General features: G+C 36.0%; 1 protein-coding gene and 1 long non-coding RNA gene across 4 annotated transcripts in view; one reads left to right on the forward strand and one right to left on the reverse strand.

Annotated features, from left to right (window-relative positions):
- The window catches only part of LOC147584355 (uncharacterized), a 105338-nt gene extending 105062 nt beyond the window's left edge, over positions 1-276 (forward strand). The window contains exon 3 of the long non-coding RNA XR_015248881.1: positions 26-276. This is a non-coding gene — a long non-coding RNA (uncharacterized LOC147584355). The remainder of the gene's footprint in view (positions 1-25) is intronic.
- CWC27 (CWC27 spliceosome associated cyclophilin) overlaps positions 1-21970 on the reverse strand; it is a 191964-nt gene that overhangs the window by 86848 nt on the left and 83146 nt on the right. For all 3 annotated transcript variants that reach the window (XR_015248871.1, XM_025924134.2, XM_086700023.1), the window contains exon 11: positions 11744-11847. Coding sequence is in view for 2 of the 3 variants with exons in the window: in XM_025924134.2 (XP_025779919.1) it covers positions 11744-11847 (104 nt within the window). In the remaining variant the exon portion in view is untranslated. The remainder of the gene's footprint in view (positions 1-11743; positions 11848-21970) is intronic.

Consider the following 21970-nt stretch of genomic DNA (forward strand, 5'->3'; position numbering starts at 1 on the left):
ATAGATACCAATTAAAATTTTACAGACTGTATCTACTCAAGGTTGGATCAAATTGAAGAACAGAGTTGTGGAAACAGCACTGGACTGGCAGCCAGAGGACTTAGGAGTTTGCTGTGTGATTTGGGTAAGCCCTTTTATTGGCTGCCCTTTGGCTCTCTATGTATATGATGGAAAGGTAGGGCTGGATGTGCCTTTCAGGACCAAAACTCTGATGACTGCACAGAAGTATTCACTGTAAATAGACCACACTCAAGATCAGAGTTTCTGATGCTCATGACATTTCTTAAGGCTAGCCCACTTTCACATTTTAAAAATACTGCAGCATGCTTTAAATAAGCATACTGTGAGACCATTAAAAAAATCAATATAAACTACTTTTGTACATCAAAATAGAGTCTTAAGGATTCTTAACATTTTGACATCTTTTCACATTCTGAGAACTTCTTTATTCTCTGTCCTTTCTGGCATTTCAAATTCTTTCATGTAGTTTTTAATATAATTTAGAGATTATCGTTTTTTGCATGAAAAATTATAAATACTTAAAACCTGCATCTGTACCATCTGCCAGGAGTTTATATGAAGAATTTTGAAAACATAGCCGCTCAAAACTGTCAGCATATTGCATTAATCGTTAAAAAAAAAAATCAACCCAATACCACACAGATTAAACTGTCTAAAGTAAGTTTTAATGCAACACATTCACAGGTTTACACTCTAAAGTTGTGAAGAGATTATCTTTTTCAAATTTGATTAAGTGCTGCAAGATGTGGAAGAAACTCAGCACTCAAATGAATTATATGTTTGATGTCATTTTTGGCAAAACCTCATAAAGTGTCACATAAAAGAAAAACATCTTACTTAAAATAAGGTCTTGACAGCAGTCTGGAATAGTTAACAACTCCACTCCCAAATGAGAATGCTGGTTATAATCAAAATTTTAATGACGATATTAGTTCTCCCCTTGAGACAATCTAAATATCAAAACAAAACAAAACAAAAAATAACGTGCATGCATCCACACACCCCTCACGTCTTCCTTTTTAAAGGGGGAAAATTTGTAATTATTTTAGTTCATGATCTCAATATTGAGTATAATGTTTCCTTGCACATTATAAGGTTTCCGCTATGAGGCAATGTCAATCAGTATGTTTTTGTTGTTTAGTATTAATTCATGAGAGGTATAAATAATGCCCATCAGCAATGGAAGTGGAGTCCCTGGGTGTCAGTGCCCTCACATCTTCTAAACCCTAGAGCTGAAAATGGTGGGAACTTTTTACCTTTCAACTACATTTATAGTCTTTACATCTATCGTCCTCTATATCCTACTCTCTGATATGAGAAAATTAAAAGGAAGAAACCCCTAAAATCAAGTTTTCCATTTAAGAGTTATCAGTCAATTTCACTTGGAAAGTTTTTTAAAAAGCATATTACAAACAAGATTATATTAAAAACAACTATGGAAAACATGATGCCACATGTACACGTGTTTCTGGCATGAAGATAAAAAAAGTCCAGAAAAACAAATATTACACAGTTAACTATGGTTGTCTTTGGCAGAAGTATCATGGGTGATCTTTTTTATCCTTTATGCTTTTCTACATTTCTGATATTTTTGCAAAGGATATGTTACTTTTATAAATGGAAGAAATAATATAGCTTTTTAAAAAATTGACAGTTATGGCCAAAGATTAATACTTACTATCAATTAACCTATTTTTACTGGATTAGGAATGGCATCAATATTAGTAACAGGAAGATAAAGTGCAGTTACTAAAAATATAGTTAAAGGCTCTTGTCAAACTTCCTATATTGGAATTACATCTACCAGCAGGCAGAAGTAATGTTCATTTAAAAACTATTTTTTTAAGTTGATTTATTTATTTTGAGAGAGAGAGTGTGTGTGAGCAGAGGAGGGGCAGAAAGAGAGGGGGAGAGAGAGAGAGAATTGTAAGCAGGCTCTGTGCGGTCAGCACAGAACCCGATACGGGGCTCGAACTCATGAACCGTGATGTTATGACCTGAGCCAAAACCAACAGTTTGACGCTTAACTGACTGAGCCATCCAGGTGCCCCAATAGGACAACCCAATTTTTTTCCCAGTGAGCTCTATGCCCACTGTGGGGCTTGAACTCATGACCCCGAGGATCAAGAGTCATATGCTCTACAGATGAGACAGCCAGGTGCTCCTCTCATTTAAAAACTATTTTAAGGGGCACCTGGCTGGTTCAGTCAGTAGGCATGTGAGTCTCCACCTCAGGGTTGTAAGTTTGAGCCCTATGTTGGGTGTAGAGATTGCTTAAAAACAAAATCATTAAAACCCCTGCTCATGGGCTGTCTCTCTCTCTCTCTCAAATAAAAAACAAAATAAAATAATTTAAAAAATTTTTAACAAAAAAACAAGAACAAAAACTATTTTAAGACAGTGAAGGACTGCAAAGAGATAGGCCTGACACAGTGGTTTATAAAAACAGCAGCCAATGAGTCCTAAATAACCATTAGGAAGACTGGTTAAAGTCTATTTTTCATTGCACATAAACATTAAATGTGCCCATAATGTATGATTCTCAAAGTAAGGCTCAACAAGATTTGCTAATGACAGCTAGTGAGAAAGTCTGAGATGGACTGTCCAAAAAAGAACAAAGTACTTTATGGACTCTCAAATTAGAGACGATCATCTCTTATTCACTCTACCAAAAGATTAAATTCTTGGTCTAAATGTGAGGGTATGTACATCTTTACATTTACTATATACCTTTAAAAATCTTTACTATTTTTTTTAGAAATTATATTAATGAAAGACATATTATTAAAAATACAGCATGCTTTCTGGCCCATGAAGGTAGTGGCATGTATTTAATACAATTTTATTTGAGAGACTGACTATCCTTGCTACAGAGGGAGTTTTATTTTTTTAGGACTTCTAAGAAATGAAGTATTCAACATAACTAAATATTTCAGAAAAGAGAATCTAATCTGTAATTGATTAAAATGATAATTTTATTTTTTTACCAATTAGGTTGGAATCATTACCCAATCTCTGTCTTACTAGACAATAAGTACCATCTAAACTTTTCTTAATTGAATGATCATCAATAATTTTAATACTGACATGCTCTCAAAGTATAATGAAATACTATTAATAGCAAATCCATAATATTCCATTACTATTAGTTCTTGTGCTTTCTTACTTGCTGTCAAGTGGTCAGCTATCACCTCTTGCAACTGCCAGAAAGAATGTTCCTAGCTGTGCCTTTCTCTCTCACTTTTTTTTTTTTTTTAATTTTAAGTCCAATAAAATAGTGGGCTAGCAAGACACAGGCCAGCCCCTACCCTGGCTTTTCTTTTGCTTGTTTGCTTGCTTGCTTACTCATTCATTGATTCATTTATTTATTCATTCATTCATTCATTCATTCATTCATTCATTCATTCATTCAATTCTTGAGGTTATACTTCATATACCATAACATTTCCACCTTTAAAGGGTGCTCTCCCTCACTGTTATTATTCTTTAATCTGTTTTGAACTTAGAACCCAATAATCAATTTGTTAGTGCCATGTGCAAAGTAAGAATAAGTAGAATATTACTGATGGCTGGCCTGAGAGGCTTTCTATGGGTCAACTGCAAATATACTTTTACTCTTCTGTGTAAGTAACATTAAAAGTTGCACGCAGGGGATGCCTGGGTGGCTCGGTAGGTTTCAGCATTAGACTCCTAATTTCGGCTCAGGTCATGATCTCATGTTTGTGAGTTTGAGCCCCACATCAGGCTCCACGCTGACAGTGCAGAGCCTGCTTGGGATTCTCTCTCTCTCTCTCTCTCTCTCTCTCTCTCTCTCTCTCTCTGCCCCTCCCCTGCTCGTTCTCTCTCTCTAAGTAAATAAATAAACTTAAAAAAAAAATAGAAGCACACAGATTAAGAGTAGACTATGGGAAAAATAGGTCTGATACTTCTAGCCTCCAAGAAAAGAATGATGACTCAAGTACCTGAAGTAAGTTAACTGCTTTGGAAAAAAGTACCAGTTTGCTTAGGGAGAGGAATGGATTCTGCATGGCATTAGGCACAACACAGAGCTAACATTCCAAAAGCACTTCTGATTCTTATAAAAACCAAGGTTAAGCTAGTTTAACATTCTGTGTTAGACAGATGAAAAGTAGTCAAAAACTATATACTTCTACAACCTATCAAGCCTGAGGGGCCCTAGTCGGACTTAATGCAGTGTTAAAAAGAGAGTCTGACAAAACTTAAAATGGCTCAGTGCAATTTGAGAGGTACAAAACACCCCAGGGATGTGTTCATGAAGAGGCTTTAAAATTCTTTCTTGATTTACAAGCTCAGATTGCCCTTCTTCCTCTAATTTCTGGCACCAGTCAGAAAACAGGTATTGTGTGCTTAGAACTTTGAAAAGAGGATCTGATACCTTATCTCTCAAAAAGTGATTTGAGAATATGTCCTAACCTGTATCTCTATGTGATTATTTTCAGTTTGGTACTAGTTTTGATATGATAAAACTCAAAGAAACCTGGAAAAGACTTAGAGACATAATTTCATGGAAAGGATTATACAGTTTATTAAAGAACCTGATGGAGCCAACAGAGGAAAGCGACCCTATCTCCAATTAACTATCAATCTTATTCAAAATTGATACAAAACCCCTGTGCATAGGCTTGGATGACTCACAGTGGGACTTTAGAGAAACTCCCAGGCTGTAAACAGGATTGTCCTGCAGTACATCTCTTCTGACATTGCTGATGTCTAAAGTCAAATACTACATTCCTTGTTTACCTAACTTGGGGTGTTAGAACCTACTGCAAATTCTGTATTCAACTGAGAATATGATTTAACTATTTTGAATTTTAGAGTCAAATTTCACACTATCAAAACAATTCGAATTATACACTAAAATAATGGTTTTATTCCTCGATGTTCTGTTTCTTTCATTTAGTGAAACCTTTTATACATTATCTGAAGCCTTTAAATATATATAGATGGCAAGTTAATGGTAAAAATTATGAGTTATATTTATGTAATGCTGTTCTTATAATATTGAGGTATAATTATATATTCTCTGACAATATCCTTGTGATATAAGGAATAGCAGGCTTTGAGCTTTTCTGGGAAGACTGAAGAGACAATGGATGGTCCTATATACATTTTTAATACAAAGAGAAGCTTTGTTTTACATTGGTTTAAAACAGATTAATAGGTTGGCTCAATTGTAAGTGTATGTTTTCTTACTACAGCAGAGATGTTAAGAGATTTTGGGGCTATAGATCAATATTCTTGGGGGGGCAGCTTTGTTGGGGCATAGTTGGTGTATAAAAGAGCTGCACTTGTTGGACATATACACTTTGATGGTTTTGGACATATGCCTATACCCATGGCACTATCACCACAATTAGGTAACATCAAACAGCAATACATTCAGGACTGTTCAATTGTATGGGGCCTAAAGTATTTACTGATGTAAAGGCAACAAAAGTATTTTATCTTTTGCCATAATGTAATTGAAGGAGTTAATAAGAAGTAAATACTTAACAGTAAAACATTATAAAAATACGAATAGCATATTTTATCTTTAACTTATATAGAGAGAAATAGATGGGTCTTGATTTTACAGTAACTTGCCGAAGGTGACAGAAGAGACTCAGAAGTACAACCATAGTTAGAATATAAATTCCTGTTTGTCTTATACCAATCTGGCTAAGGATCCAGTCCAAGAAATTGGGTAAAGATTATCAAACCAAAGGAATATTACTCTCTGATTAAAGATTTCCTAAGATGACAAAAGCCCAATAAAGTATCACATCTATTAGAACACCTGGCTAAATGCTAAATAGGATGCCTCCATTCACACAAGAAGGCCAGAACGGGGTAGATTAATGCACAAGCATTAGAACACAAAGCTTTTTTGTTCTGATGTTTTTTTTCACCAAGTGCTTTTTTTTTTTAAAATCTTTTTTTTTTTTTCAACGTTTATTTATTTTTGGGACAGAGAGAGACAGAGCATGAACGGGGGAGGGGCAGAGCGAGAGGGAGACACAGAATCGGAAACAGGCTCCAGGCTCTGAGCCATCAGCCCAGAGCCCGACGCGGGGCTCGAACTCACGGAGCGCAAGATCGTGACCTGGCTGAAGTCGGACGCTTAACCGACTGCGCCACCCAGACGCCCCTTCACCAAGTGCTTTTAATCTGAGGATAATACACTAAATTCTAAAATGAAGTGGCAATAGTAAACAAGTGTTAGACTCGCCAGATAAATTCAGAAAATCAGGAAATAATACTACTGGATGTTTTACTTAAGAATGTAGTCAAGCTGGGGCGCCTGGGTGGCTCAGTCGGTTAAGCGTCCAACTTCAGCTCAGGTCATGATCTCGTGATCCGTGAGTTTGAGCCCCATGTCGGGCTCTGTGCTGACAGCTCAGAGCCTGGAGCCTGTTTCAGATTCTGTGTCTCCCTCTCTCTCTGATCCTCCCCCGTTCATGCTCTCTCTCTATCTCAAAAATAAATAAACGTTTAAAAAAAAAAAAAAAGAATATAGTCAAGCTCACACTTAAAACCTTTTTAACAAAGAATAGGATTATAGAAATGTAACTTAGAAAGCATATGAAAGAAATATTTATTTTGCAATTTTGATTTATGTTGTATTTATATATAGCTATATTGATTACAGGCTTTAACTGAAACTAACACAGTATTAAAATTCAAAATTTCCATTTGTAGGATTTCGATAGGACAAAATGAAACCAGAAATAGCTATATTTTTCTTCTTAAAATTTAAAATTATTTTTATACACCACTGTACATTTATTAAAGGTCTTCTCATTATTTAATTTACTTCTTACAAGAATCTTGAGGGGTACACAAAGCATTTTCTACATGGATTTATGACAAGAGAATGGAGTCACACAGGCTTAAATAACTTCACTGTTAGTAACTAGACTTAAAAGTTTTAATACTTTCCTGTTTATTTTTTGATGAGATATAATATTCTAAAGTATTCTTCTAACCTTTAGTGTTACATATAACAAGCACTTAGTATTACTATCAAAAATTACTATTAAAAATAACAAAATTGGGGCTCCTGGCTGGCTCAGTCAGTTCCGCAGCTGACTGTTGCTTTTGGCTCAGGTCATGATCTGATGGTTCATGAGTTTGAGCCCAGGGCACCAGCCTCTGTGCTGCTGGTGTGAAGGCTGCCTGGGATTCTCTCTCTCTTTCTCTCTCTCTCTCTGCATGTGGTACATGCATCCAGATGTAAATTCGTTTGGAAGATAGGTCTATATTACACAATAGTTTATACATCAAAATATTCAAAATGCTCTTTTTAATATGGATTATCTACTTCTAAGTTTGTTGACAAATTAAATTTCTAGATATAGCATATAATATTCAAAAGACCAAACCATCCAGAGTTGCCATAATGCTCAGATAATTTAGTCCTGGATTAAAATAAAGTGTCTTATAAAAGCCAGATACGCAGGGGCTTTTATAATTCAGGGGCATTATATGCATGTGTGTGTGGGTGGCTCAGTCAGTTAAGCGTCTGACTCTTAATCTTGGCTCAGGTCATGATCTCACGGTTCATGAGGTCAAGCCCCATGTCAGGCTCTGTGCTGATAGTGAGGAGTCTACTTAGGATTCTGTCTCTTCCTCTCTCGGTCTCTCCCCTGCTCATTCTCTCTCTCTTTCTCTCAAAATAAAATAAACTTAAAAAAAAAAAAAAAAAGCCAGATATGCAGCCATATAGCTCAATCAAGAAATCTTTCTTGAATTGGTTCAGATGACGTATGAAGTTATAGAGCCAAAGTCAAATATCACTTTCAACTTCTTTTCACGTGATGATCTTACTATAAAAATGCTTATGAGAACTTTTGGATCTGTTCCCAAAGTTTATATAGTTCTAACCATGGAATATCTTTCACCTGGGAAGATAGGCTAAGTTCTGACATATATTCAGGGACGCTTAAAATTCACAAATCTTCCATAATAAATTAAAATAATTTTTTTTAATGTTTAATTTACTTTTGAGAGAGAGAGACAGCACGAGCGAGGAAGGGCAGGGAAGAGATACAGAATCTGAAGCAGGCTCCAAGCTCTGAGCTGTCAGCACAGAGCCTGATGTGGGGCCCGAACCCACGAACCGTGAGGTCATGACCTGAGACAAAGTTGGACGCTTAACTGACTGAGCCACCAGGCGCCTCTGTAATAAACATTTTTCTAACATTATACATACTAGTCAATTTAAAAAGATCAAGTAAGTTTAGAGGAAATACAATTCCAAGAAAAAGGTAATTTATAACGCATCACAGATAGGGGCTAAAAGCAAATTTTGTTCAGCATTTTAACAAGATGGTGATAATACAAAATTGCTCCTAATAGCATTCTAAAATTATTAGAATCAAAATAAAAAGACTGACTTAGTGCCTAGATCTTGGTTTCTAAATACAATGGAAAACAAGAATTCCCTGAAGTGGTTGATTCCAGGCCTGGAGAAGGGAAACCACAAGATCAATTTGGGCTTCTAGTGCTAGAAAGTAAAAATGTTCTCAAAGTGGGAGCCAGTTGAAAAGACACAGGAGCCAACCTGAAGGAACTACTAATGACCAATTCTGGTACTATCTGAACAACAAAATAAATCATGATAGTTTGGGATTATAACACATAGAATAAAATAAATATTCACAAGTTCATATTGATATAAATAAGTGAATAGTGATATAAATAAGTAAGTAATAGAGAAAGAGAGCGAGAGAGATCTCTTTCTTAAAGAATTCCAAGTAATAAAAGTAGTAAGAAAAAGGAAAATAAAAAGTTACCATTAGAACACCACAGTAAATAACTGTTGCCTATAGGCAAGATCCACCAATGGATACTAAAATTAGCAGAGGTAAGCTTGAAAAGAAACAGAATAGTCTCACAGTATCTCCCCCCAAATACTTAAAATCTCAAAGGGAAAGAGTAACTTTAGAGTGTAGCAACTCAACAGACACCACTTTAAATTAGTCATCAAGGCAGTATTACCAGTAAAAAGACAACAGACAACTTTATAATGCACTGGGAAGGACATATCATTTCTGTGGCAATCTTGCCAAAAAAAAAACAAAAAAAAAAAAACATAACCTTAATCTAATCACAAGACAACATCAGACAAACTCAAATGAGACATTCCTCAAAATATCTAACTAGGACTCCTCAAAGTGTCAAAGACATGAAAGATAAGAAAAGATTGAGGAACTGTCATAGATCAGAGGATACTAAGGAGGAACATGATGACTCAATACAGTATGGAATTCTGGATGGAAAAACAGAACAGAAAAACAACGGTAGTGGGAAAATGGGTGAAATTCTTATCAGGTCTGTAGTTAGTTAACAGTCATGTATTAACATCAATTGCTTGGTTTTCACCATTGTACAATGGTTATATAAGACCTTCATGTTAAAGGTATATGGGAATTCTGTATTTGCAACTTATCTGGAAGTCTAAAATTATTTCAAAACAAAGCAATCAAAAATAAATAAAATGACCCACTTTTTGTAGAAGCTAATTTTAAATGATATTCAGATTTAAGGAAACTCCAGGATATTTCTAGAAGATATAAGGAAAATTAAATTGAGAAAAGTAATTCCTAATATAATTCTCTAATTATGGCATAACAAAATGGTTTTATATGGCTTTCTCATCAATAGACTGAAATAAGCTCTAGAAGAAATCTTCTCTTTTGTGTTAAGAAATCATTCTAAGACTCAAACGTTTCTTTAATTACATTTAATATTTTAAAGGCAGATAAATAATTTAAAAAGCACTACTTATATTTAATATAAGCCTTAACTATAAAGCACTATTGCAGTAATTATCTATTTCCAATTCTCTCACTCTGACTAGATCATGAACTTTAAAGGTAAGAACCTCCATCCATTGCCAACTTCATACCCCTAGTCCTGCATGGTTCTTGAGGAATGGGAGTACTAATAATTATTTGCTCAAAAATGAATTAAAATTTAAGTAAAAGATCTTTCTAGTTGAAAGGAATTACTCTCATATATTTAAAATGCTTTTAATTATAAGGAACAATACTCTGAGAAAATTATGTCGAAACTTAAAAAATAGAGGCGCCTGGGTGGCTCAGTCGGTTGAGCGCCCGACTTCAGCTCAGGTCATGATCTCACAGTTCGTGAGTTCGAGCCGTGTGTCGGGTTCTGTGCTGACAGCTCAGAGCCTGGAGCCTGCTTCGGATTCTGCGTCTCCTTCTCTCTCTGCCCCTTCCCTGCTCATGCTCTGTCCCTCTCTGTCTCTCAAAAAAAATGAATAAACATTAAAAAAAAAAATTAAGCTTAAAAATAAAATAACCTTCACTGTATTTCTTTCAAGTCGCAGTATTGCCAATATAGCTTGTTTCTGTTCAGGGTTATACTTTACCTACATGACCTGGTCACACATAAGTTTATCTTTTCTTTTCTTTTTAATTTTTTTTAACGTTTATTTTTTTGAGAGAGAGACAGAGTGTGAGCAGGGGAGGGGCAGAGAGAGAGGTAGACGAAGATTTCCAAGCAGGCTCTAGGCTCTGAGCTGTCAGCACAGAGCCTGATGTGGGGTTCAAACTCATAAACTGCAAGCTCATGACCTGAGCTGAAGTCGGATGCTTAACCTACTGAGCCACCCAGGTGCCCCTTTCCTTTCTTTTAAATAGAGCTTATAATTTGTGTCATCATGGGGAGTTAATTTTTTAATAGTTTCATTCAAATATATTTTGGTGACTTTGAATTCTTCATTAAGTACCTGCCTTTACTATAACAGTCATTGGGGGATATGGTGCAAATAATCTAAGAACTATGTCCTTTAGATAGTTATGTGGTTATTACCTGTGCTACTTAAAATAAATACTAATGCTGAGGTGCCTGGGTGGCTCAGTTGGTTAAGCATCCAATTCTTGATTTTGGCTCAAATCATGATCTCACAGTTCATGAGATTGAGCCCTGTGTTGGGCTCTACGCTGACATCGTGGAGCCTACTTGGGATTCTCCCTCTCTCCCTCCCTCCCTCCCTCCCTCCCTCTCTCCCTCTCCCTCTCTCTCTCTCTCTCTCTCTCTGCCTCTCCCTCTCCCTCTCACCCTCTGCATCTACCCCACTTGTGCTCTCTCTCTCAAAGTAAATAAACTTAAAATAAAGCCCTAATAGCTTCATAAAAATCATAGTAAAATTAAGAATATATTTAACCTGTATAAATAGAAGGGTATTATTTTGATTAATTTTTGATCAGCTTTATTGATAGTTTAGATTTTTAGTATCTTAACAAAAACAAACAAAAAACAAGAGTTTATATTTCACACTATTCAAACCAATGCACAAATATTTACACAAGTCCCAAATATAGGGCCTAAATGCTTTTTAAAAATGTTTTAAAGGGTATGCAATTATAAGAAATGAACATTCCATTCTTGTGCACTCCTAGACATGTGTTATGGCAACATTTAAGTTTTGACTGAGGACAAGTCTCTGTTAGTTTTCATTAATCTTCTTAGAATACCAGTTATGATCATGTTTGACTGAATTTACTTCGTAGACAAAATCCTAAATGGAAATTAATTTTATTGGCTAACTAAGTATTAAAAAAAAACAAAAAAAAAAAAAAACAAAACTTAGAAAGGAGGGAGGAGGGAAAGAGGAGAAAAGGAAGGAAGGGGAGATGGAGGGAAGAGGGTAATGTTGTACAAGTGAAAATAAAAACCTGATAAATATCCTTACCTTCACTTTTTTTTTCTGCTTGTTTTGTTGCATTTTCTACTTTTTTTTGTTTTGCTGCTAACAGTTCCCGCTTTAACTGTCTTGCTTCTTTTCGGAGCTCGTCACTGTAAAGCAAAAACAATTATATAAAGTACATAATACATGGAAAGAAAAAATTGTTTAGCAAAAACAGGCATATTGTTTTTTACATACACTAAATCCCTAAAAAAACACAAAAAAAATAATGTAATTCATTTTGTTTCTTACCTGTGTATTGTGCTATGGAAACAGAGCTATAGAGATTTTAGAAGCTGTCATTTTTTAGAATAGCAATATAATATGAATTACCTATCAAATATACTCCCTATCAAGTATGTTAAACAGAAATAGATAAATGATAAATATCCCACTATTCTAATTCACTTGCTAATTTAGCATTCTAGTTCCAGTTTAATAATTCATGAAGATCCTGAATCAAAACAAAATTTTAATATAAATTCTACTTACTAAACTTGCACATACACAAAAAGATGTGGCTTTAAAACTTGGTGAATTCCTCAACTGGCACCAGTAGCTACCATTTATTAAGCAATTACATGCTAGGTGCAGTGCTAAAATGTTTTTAAACTCAGTTTTTTAAACTCAATTAATTTTTAACCCACTTAATACCATAATCTGGCAAAAAATTTCCTCTTCTGTGAAACCTACAAGGCTGAGGTATTCTGATGATTAGTACAATCATGTATGAAAGGTAAACTGGGATATAAATATTGACTTCACTACAAGTCACTAGGTGGCTAGCTTCTACAAAGCCAGTTTTAGGATATATTCAAATTCATGTGCTTATAAAAAATTAATTACCCATGACATGAACACTTAGGGTCACTAGTGGCCAGTCAAACTTTGAATGTCAGGCATCTACTCTATTTCAGTAAAAGCTAGAGTGGATAACAGACACTTAAAGAACCACTGCAAACCCAAGTAGGCAACAAGTCTAGAAAAGGTCTCCAAAGACACCCAAGCCACAGTTTACCGGGATCTTAAATCTAAATACTTCAATACTGATTCAAACTTTGTGCTTCTTCCTGGTCCCCAAATCTCATACTTTATTTTTCTTTTAAAGCATGTCATATATTAGTTACCAAAGTAATAGGTCTTACAATGTGCACAACTCAATTCTTACTCCTCTTTTCTACATCAAACACAAATGGCTATAATTTGTATCTGCTTGGCCTCCAAGATCCTGAATTCTGAAAATTCCTTCTAATTAAAATCTACTACCTACTTGGGGTGCTTGGGTGGCTTGGTCGGTTAAACGTCCAAATTCAGCTCAGGTCATGATCTCAAATTTCCTGAGTTTGAGCCCCGTGTCAGGCTCTGTGCTGACAGCTCAGGGCCTGGAGCCTGCTTTGGATTCTATGTCTCCCTCTCTCTGTCTGCCCCTTCCCTGCTCTCTCTCTTAAAACAAACAAACAAACATTTAAAAAAATTTTTTTAAATCTACTACCTACTTCCTCAGTTTTTCATTGCTATTGAACCTGTTCTCACTCAATATAATAATGAAAGCCAGCTTCTTCATAGTTGATGATCTGTCAGCCCTATTCTAACCCAACTGGCTCTCTATCCATTCTAGATGATACGGTCAGCTATTTCACTAATGTCGTCACCAGCACCTTTAATTTTCTTGACTTGTTTGTCCTTATGAATATGTGATAATTACCTAGAAGACCTTGCTCAGAACATGTTCCTAGAGACAAACCTCCAAAGAATGTTATTTTGTTAGATGTGAGATGTTGCCTGGGAATTTGTCCTTGTAACAAGTTCTGGTTGATTACAATACGCATTCAGGTTTGGGACCCAGTGCATTAGGACTGCCATATAGCAATTATCTTCTCTTCTTTACAACTCCAAGCACTCCTACTTCACTAATCCTTTCATTCAGCCAACAAACATACTCAAATTTCCCTGGACTCTGCTCCAATCAAGTGATGATTATCTTTACCACTGGACTCTTGGCCTGAAAGAACAGTTTATATATAGAGTCTTCTTTCTCAGCCTCAAACTTCTTAATCTCTTGCAATCTATCCTTCTTATACTCTATTGAAACTGCTTCTGTATCAACCAAATTCAATGGTCTTTTCTCAGTCTTCCTTTTCCTCTTTGGCTTCTCTACCATTCAATATTAACCACTCCTTCCTTCTTGAAATTCTATCCTAATCAGACTATGTACCATTTTAGAGTATTGATTCTCCAATCCTTATTCTAATTACTCTTTCTTTTCTCAATCTATAATTCTTGGTATTTTTCCCATTTCTGTACCTTGTACAATGGCATTTTGTCTAATCTCATAACATTTGTCTAATCTCATAACATCAGATATCACTTTTATATAGGTTATTTCCAAATCTAGATGTTTTGCTCTGATTGTTTGGTCCTGCATTTTTAACTGTTACAAACCTTCCTGTACATTAGTACTGTCCAACAGAAATATAAGGTGAGACACATATGCAATTAAGTTTCCTAGCTGCCACATTAAAGAAATAGCAAAAGGAAACAGGTTAAATTAACAACTTGTTTTAACTCATTAACTTAGTATGTCCACAATATTATTATGTCAACATGCAATCAATATAAAAATATTAATACTGTATTTACTTTTTTTTTTTTTTGGTACTAAGTGTTCTAAATCTGGTGTGTATTTTATACTTACAGCACACCTCAGTTTAAACTAGCCACATTTCAAGGGCCCAGATCTAGATGGATAGTGGAGGCGAGACGCTGCAATGTTCAGACTTGAAGTCATCTCCTCCCTGCCCAAATCTGTTCCTTTTCCTGAAATCCCTGTTTGAATGTGGAACTATTTTCCTCCTAATGACCAGACTTTAAACTTCCTCTGGGACTGTTCCCCCGCCCTTTCACTGAATCACTGTCGGAGTATGTCATTTTCCAATCTCTCTCACGTATAATACTCCTCTTGACTCTCAACATCAATGCCCAGTTTATGCTCTCATTATGTATTTCTCAGATAAATTACTTCCTATTTCTTGAAGTTATATGAGCACGGGGAATAGCAACCACATCTTTACTCCATCCACTGAATACCATCTTTTATTATACTAATTAAACAAAATTTTAATTTGGTAAGTAATACAGAAATTTTGATGATGTTTTCTGAATACTAAGGTCTTTGAGGGGAAGATTATTTTGAAAGTTGAAGAGGAAATGCTGCATGATGGCTAAACAAACTAGTTATGAGAGTCATTTGAAGTATGCGAAGAATGAGGCAATGACAGTATATACTGTTGCAGAGGAAGTAATGCACAGTTATCAAAAGGATTAACTTTGGATTCAGAAAGTCTTGATTTAAAAGCTAACTCTAACACTTATTATCTGAGTGGCCTAAGAACAATTATTTAACTTCTGTGAGACTCAGTTTCCTCAACTATAAAATGGGGGTAAGATATTTAAAATATTGGACAGACAATACATGTTCAACAAATGGTAGCTATTATTATTTAGATCATGTTAAAACAGCATTACAGTTAAGGGTTGTTTGCGATGTAGGAATATTTCTTTATTATGTTATTTACTACAAATAAATGCTACCTCTACTACATATGGAGATCAACTCTTCATAATTTTTTTTTTTAAATGTTTATTCATTTTTGAGAGACAGAGAGAGACAGAACATGAGCGGGGAAGGGGCAGAGAGAGAGGGAGACACAGAATCTGAAGCAGGCTCCAGGCTCTGAGCTGTCAGCACAGAGCCCGACGTGGGGCTTGAACTCATGAACTGTGAGATCATGACCTGAGCCGAAGTCAGGCGCTCAACCGACTGAGCCACCCAGGCGCCCCTTCATAATTTTTATAAAGGACAGTGAACGCATAATGCCAGCTTCTAAAAATCTATCCTTAAATAGTCAAAGACTTAGATGCACTGTTTAAGTAGCCATAATAACAGCTAGTGGCACCACGGTGGCGCAGTCGGTTAAGTGGCCGACTTCCGCTCAGGTCATGATCTCACAGTTTGTGAGTTTAAGCCCCACGTCAGGCTCTGTGCTGACAGCTCAGAGCCTGGAGCCTGCTTTGGATTCTGTGTCTCCCTCTCTCTCTGCCCCTCCCTTGATCGTGCTCTGTCTCTCTGTCTCTCAAAAATAAACATTTAAAAAATTTTTTTAAAAACTTTAATAACATATAAAGTGAATAATGAATAAAAACTAAAAAAAGACAAAGTAAGATAGAGAAGGGAAGGTCTATAAGATTATTAAAAATTGCTTCATTATACTAAATTTTTCAAGTGATTCATAATTTACAACATTGTTAAAATCTTTCAGACTATTCAAATAACACTATCTGTTGGTACTTGAGGAATCCATAACTCTTAGAATGAAGTGCAAGTTTTTAAACTAGTCTTTAGGTCACAGTCTGTATATTCTCTAGAATATAATCTTATCCATTGGTGCTAGAATATCTTTAAACTGTTAAAATGAGAACAAAAGTTGTAAGCCTGGAGTTTATGTCACCTGAATACTGCTAAACTATGGGCTTGCTTTAGAGTCCAGGCAGTATCTTTATGCCTTCAGAGCCTAGTTTCGGCTTGTATGGTAAAACAAATGGCTTCTGTAAGCTACTATTAACTCTGAGCTAATTGACTTTTTTCTCTAATAGGTATGTTTCTAATCTGAATTCATTTGAATTTTAATATGGTTTATATTTTATGGTTTATATTATATTTTATTTTTGATAGGGAAAGAGTGTGACTGGGGGGAGGACAGAGAGAGAGAGGGACAGAGGATCCAAAACAGGCTCTGCACCGACAGCAAGGAGCCCAATGTGGGGCTTGAACTCATGAACTGTGAGACCATGACCTGAAGTGAAGTCAGATGCTCAAGTGACTGAGCCACCCAGGTGCCCTGGAAAAGAGAATGTCTTTAAAACAAATCATCCCAATAAAATATACCAGCCTAGAAATTATAGTAGCCTTTGTATATTTAGTAATAGCAAAGAAAGTACTAATTTCTTCAACAATTTCTGGAGCATCTAATATTTTTACGGTACCATTCTGAGTGATGGCACAGAAATCAAAGTGAATAAGGAGGGAAAGGAACCTAGTTAGCCAGATTCTTTAAACCAGTCACCTCCCTGGTTACCACTTAATCTCCTCAAGAACCTGTGATATAGGCATTTTACAGAAAGAAGTCTGAGGCCTGTGGAGATTAAATACTTAGCCTGAAGTCACACAGTCTATCAGTCACTGATAGAGGTAAAAACTAAAAATGGGACTGTCCATATTTTTTACATTATGGTACACTAATACCTTGAGAAAATCTCCAAGGAGCCTAAATTCCAACGAGGGACATAAATCTCGTACGTGAATAAATAATAACAGTACATAGTTGTTTGTTTTTTCTTTTAATATTTATTTATTTCTGAGACAGAGAGAGACAGAGCATGAGCGGGGGAGGGGCAGAGAGAGAGAGAGGGAGACACAGAATCCGAAGCAGGCTCCAGGCTCTGAACTGTCAGCACGGAGCCCGATGCCGGGCTCAAACTCACAAACCGTGAGATCATGACCTGAGCTGAAGTCGGATGCTTAACCAACTAAGCCACCCAGACTCACCCAGTTAACATGGTTAACTGCCATGACAAAGAAATGACTGAAGCATTTTTCAACTCAGAGAGGGAAACATTACAGTAGGCTAAATAAGGGATGGCTTCACAGAGGAGGCATCTGATCTGGGCCTAGAGAGATGAATAGGAGTTACCCATGTAGAGGTACAGTGAAGAGGCAGGTACGTAAGTAGTGTGTTTAAATGAAAACAGGGAGGTGGTGAAACACAGGGTGTATGCTAAAACATTAGGCTATAGAATAAATGATTTAAGGGGCTTGGGGCTAGTAACAAAAGATAGGGCTGGGAAAAGAATCTGCGACAGTCTAAATGCCAAGCATTCATGAGTGACCAGATGGGAATATTTTCCTTGAGTTTCTCTACAGCTTTGAGCTTCCTTTTTTTTTTTTTTTTTTATAACCAATTTCTCAACTGTTCTTGTTGCTTCGCTTTACCTGCTTTCCACCTATTTTAATACTTTACTAGTAACCATGCACTACTAAACTGCTGTCTTAGAAAAAGTAACTTATGACCTCCTAATAAAAAATTTCCACAGCTTCCCATTGGATGCTAACTTAGACCTTCAGTAGAATCTCACTTTGTTGACCACCTTACCTCTGACCTTTTGGAATCTCAGACATAGTGTCATGCCAGATCTCCTCCTACCTTACTAATATTCCGTCTCTATTTCCACTGGCTTTTACTCTTCCACGTCCTGCTTCTCAAATGTAGGGGCTTCTCAGTAGCTTAGTCTCAACCCTCTTTCTTTTTCTCTTTTCTTTAGAAATCTCATCCACATTCAGGACTTCAATACCATCTATCTTAATGCATTCGGTGCATAAAATCAAGATTGTTAGCCTGATGCTTTTTACATATTTCCACTTTCAAGCTTAAATCGTATTTCTAACTGCCAGATGGATACTTGCATTTGATATTCCACAAATACATCAGATTTACCATTTTAAAAGTCAGACTGATCATTTTGGTTTCTCAAAAACACCACCTTATTTCTGTCTTTCCTGTTTTTGAGCCACCAAAATGCTGGTTGTCAGGCCTACCTGCTAGTATTTCTCCTGTATCTTCTAAAGCTGATTAGTAGTCACATCCTTCTTTTACAAAGTCTCTTCTTTTCTGTGGTCAGGGACAGGTGTTTGGATTTTCACAACTGCACTATCACAAAGTCCTCCTACCTGGTCTCTGTGCCTCTGGTTTGGCCATTCTTCCATTCATTTAGCACACTTATGCCAAACCTACAATTCTACTCCCCTGATCTTCATAATTCCCTAAATCCTACTGAATTGTGCACTAGGTTTCTTTCCCAAGCATGTGAACCCTCCCAAAAGCTACCTTCAAGCTACTATTTCAACCTTATCTCTCACATATCCTCTACAGTTACTCTAAATTTTAGCCAGAAACATACTAGTCAAAATTACGTTGGCAAACTTTAAGATTCAGCACATGTACCCCTTTGTTCCTGCTATTTCCGTGACCTAAAATGGTCTTTCTTCCCTATCTCTGTCTACTCAAATCTTCCTCAGCTTTCAACACTTCATAGAAAAAGTGGACTTGATCACAGCGTTGGGGCAAGGTTGTCAACCTCACTGAGCCTTGGTTTTTTCTCATCTATAAATTGTGGCTATATTCAGCATATGTATTATAACAAGACTAGTACAAAGATTAAGGATGAGCACGAGTAAAAACACTATCAGCTGCTTAGAAGGCATGGTTTTTTAATGACAAAATATAATCCAAAAAACTGATAACTATCAAATTACATAAGCAATTTAAATAATTAAAACTAAATAATCAATAATTTTAAGTAAAATTTGATGGTAAAATACTAAGTGCTATGCTATTAAAGGTATCTACTCTAATGTGATTGATGGGTTTTTTTCTTTTTATTTTTTTAAAGTTTATTTATATTTTGAGAGAGAGAGACAGAGAGAGAGAGAGAGAGAACGCACACACAAGCAAGCAGGGGAGGGACAGAGAGAGACAGAGAGAGAGAGAGAGAGAGAGAGAGAGGGAAAGCACACACAAGTAAGCAGGGTAGGGACAGAGAGAGGAGCCCAAGCAGGCTCCACACTGGCAATGCAGAGCCAGACGTAGGGCTTGAACCCATGAACTGTGAGATCACGACGTGAGCCAAAACCAAGAGTCAGACACTTACCCGAGGTGCCCAGGTTTGTTCTTTTTAAAACTAATGTCCATTCCAAAGATTAAACAAAAAAACACTTCAGTAAAAACAGAGACATGTTTATCAGAAGACCTAGACCCAACATCATTATATGGCCACAAGAAAGCATCCTTCTTTGCCTCAGTTTTATCGTCACCCAGTACATTCTGAGAAAGGTGTAAATTCATATTTCTGAAGTGCATAGTCGTAATTATAGTATAAACGTAAAAAATAATAATATTATACAGATCGTCTTGTTTCAACTTCTTTGTATTAAGGATCTTGACACCCATTATTTAAGGAAATAGTGAGATGCCAAACAGTCATTTTTGTCATAGATACAAAAAGTTGAAGTACAGAGACACTAAGAGATTTTTTTCAATATTGCCCAAGTCAGTAATGGAACTGTAAACATGACACAGGCTTCTGATTCCTTATGTGGGATCTCACTTAGTTTGCTAACTATTCACTGGGTGAAAAGTACATTTAGATTGAATACCTTATTTTTTAGCCAAACGTTTTTTTTTATACAACAGAAGACACTATGAATAAGTAACTACACAGGAAAGTTTTTATAACTATAGTATGCTTAAATTTTTATCAGACTGCTTATATTACTTTATATAAGTAGTTAAAAATCTTTCATTTTTATTTTATTTATTTTTTAAATATTTATTTATTTTTGAGAGAGAGATAGACAGAGAGACAGAGAGAAGCAGAGAGAGGGAGACACAGAATCTGTAGCAGGCTCCAGGCTCTGAGCTGTCAGCATGGAGCCCGATGTGGGGCTCGAACTCACAAACCGCAAGATCATGACCTGAGTCAAAGTCAGACGTGTAACTGACTGAGCCCCCCAGGGGCCCCGAAAATCTTGCTTTTTTAAAATTGTGCAGCTTTTAAACTTGAGATTGAAGATTTAAAATGGCAAAGAACAATTATCTTGCATAATTTTCAGTCAGTTTTTATTTTTTCCCAGATGCTTTTCTCATTTTCTCCAGTTTCCAGGAAGGTGCCTTAGGAAAATTTTGAATTATATCTGTTCTTTTTTCTTATGGCATGAGAAATATTATCTTAATATTAGGGTGATGAACTCAAACACTGACCTTTTCTAACATTCACCTTCAAAAAAAAAAAAAAAAAGTAAGGTTATTAAGACCTGTTTGACATGCTTTTGAAAAGAACTTTAGTCTACAAAAATGAAGTGGACAGTAAATGAATTTGTTTAGAGACCTTATTAAGCAAGCTGACAGCTAAACATATGTCCACTACAGATGACTGTTTCTTGGACCATACATGTAGTACTTGCAGTTAGCTTAAGCCTGCTATTTCCCAACATCTGATAAGAATTCATAACACATGGAAATGATTGCAAAGCAAACAGTACACCCTTCATGGTTTTTAGCCTGCTGCTTTAATCACAAAGATACTGAATCTGTTTGTAATGAAACAACAGCTTGGCTGTTGATGAAATCATAAAATAGCCATAATAGAAGCCTGTCACAGGTATTAAAACTATAAGTGTATGGCATGAGTTTTACATTTATGGTATCATCAGGAGGAACAGGGATGGAGGTTTACCATGTATCGGAATGTATACTATGTTGTAGTTTACACATGAATTTTGAAAATATGTAGATATATCCAGGAAATATCTAACCAAATTAAATATGGGAAACTTGTATGTTTAAAGCTCTGCTTTACCTATTACTAGCAGGATGGCCTTAGACAACTAAGTTAAGCAATCTAAGTCTCAGTTTCTGCATCTCAAAAGGTGAAAATCAGTAAGGTTGTAAGAAATGAATACAATTCCATGGAAATTGCTTACCATACTTAACATGACGCTGGGCCTAGAGTGTGTACTCAACATTGGTTTGCTTCTATTATTATTTATCTCACCCCCGCCACCGACACTATTTCTACTTTTACTATTTACAGAATCAATTACTGACAAAATGAGACCTCAGGCTAACTAAAGAGATTAAAACGACATATCCTTTTCTCCAGAATGCACAGATTTCAAAAACTTACTGGTAAGTTTTTATGTCTGATGCACTGTTTGGATTAAATACCATATGCTACAAAAATGAAAAATGCAGCAGTTTCAAAACACTAAAAATTACAAAACTCACATATCTTAATTCTGGTCACTGAACACTTGGAACTGAATTGCTTATTTTCTTTCATTGTAATCTAGTTGAGAAGGTAGAGAATAAACAAGTCAACTTAGAAACGGCTATATACTTACAAGTTCTATGAGGGAGGCTAATGGAGAACCTATAGTATTTTAGCCTAAATGATCTTAGAAGAAGATATCTATCAAAAGACAGGTTTGGGGTGCCTAACTGGCTCAGTCAGTTATGCATCTGACTTTTGATTTCGGCTCAGGTCATGATCTTGTACTCTGTGGGTCCAAGCCCTGCATCAGGCTCTTTGCTGGCAGTGTGGAGCTTGCTTGGGATTCTC

This window comes from Puma concolor, chromosome A1, assembly GCF_028749965.1.
Source record: "Puma concolor isolate L17-30 chromosome A1, mPumCon1.1.hap2, whole genome shotgun sequence".
NCBI classification, from domain to species: domain Eukaryota; kingdom Metazoa; phylum Chordata; class Mammalia; order Carnivora; family Felidae; genus Puma; species Puma concolor.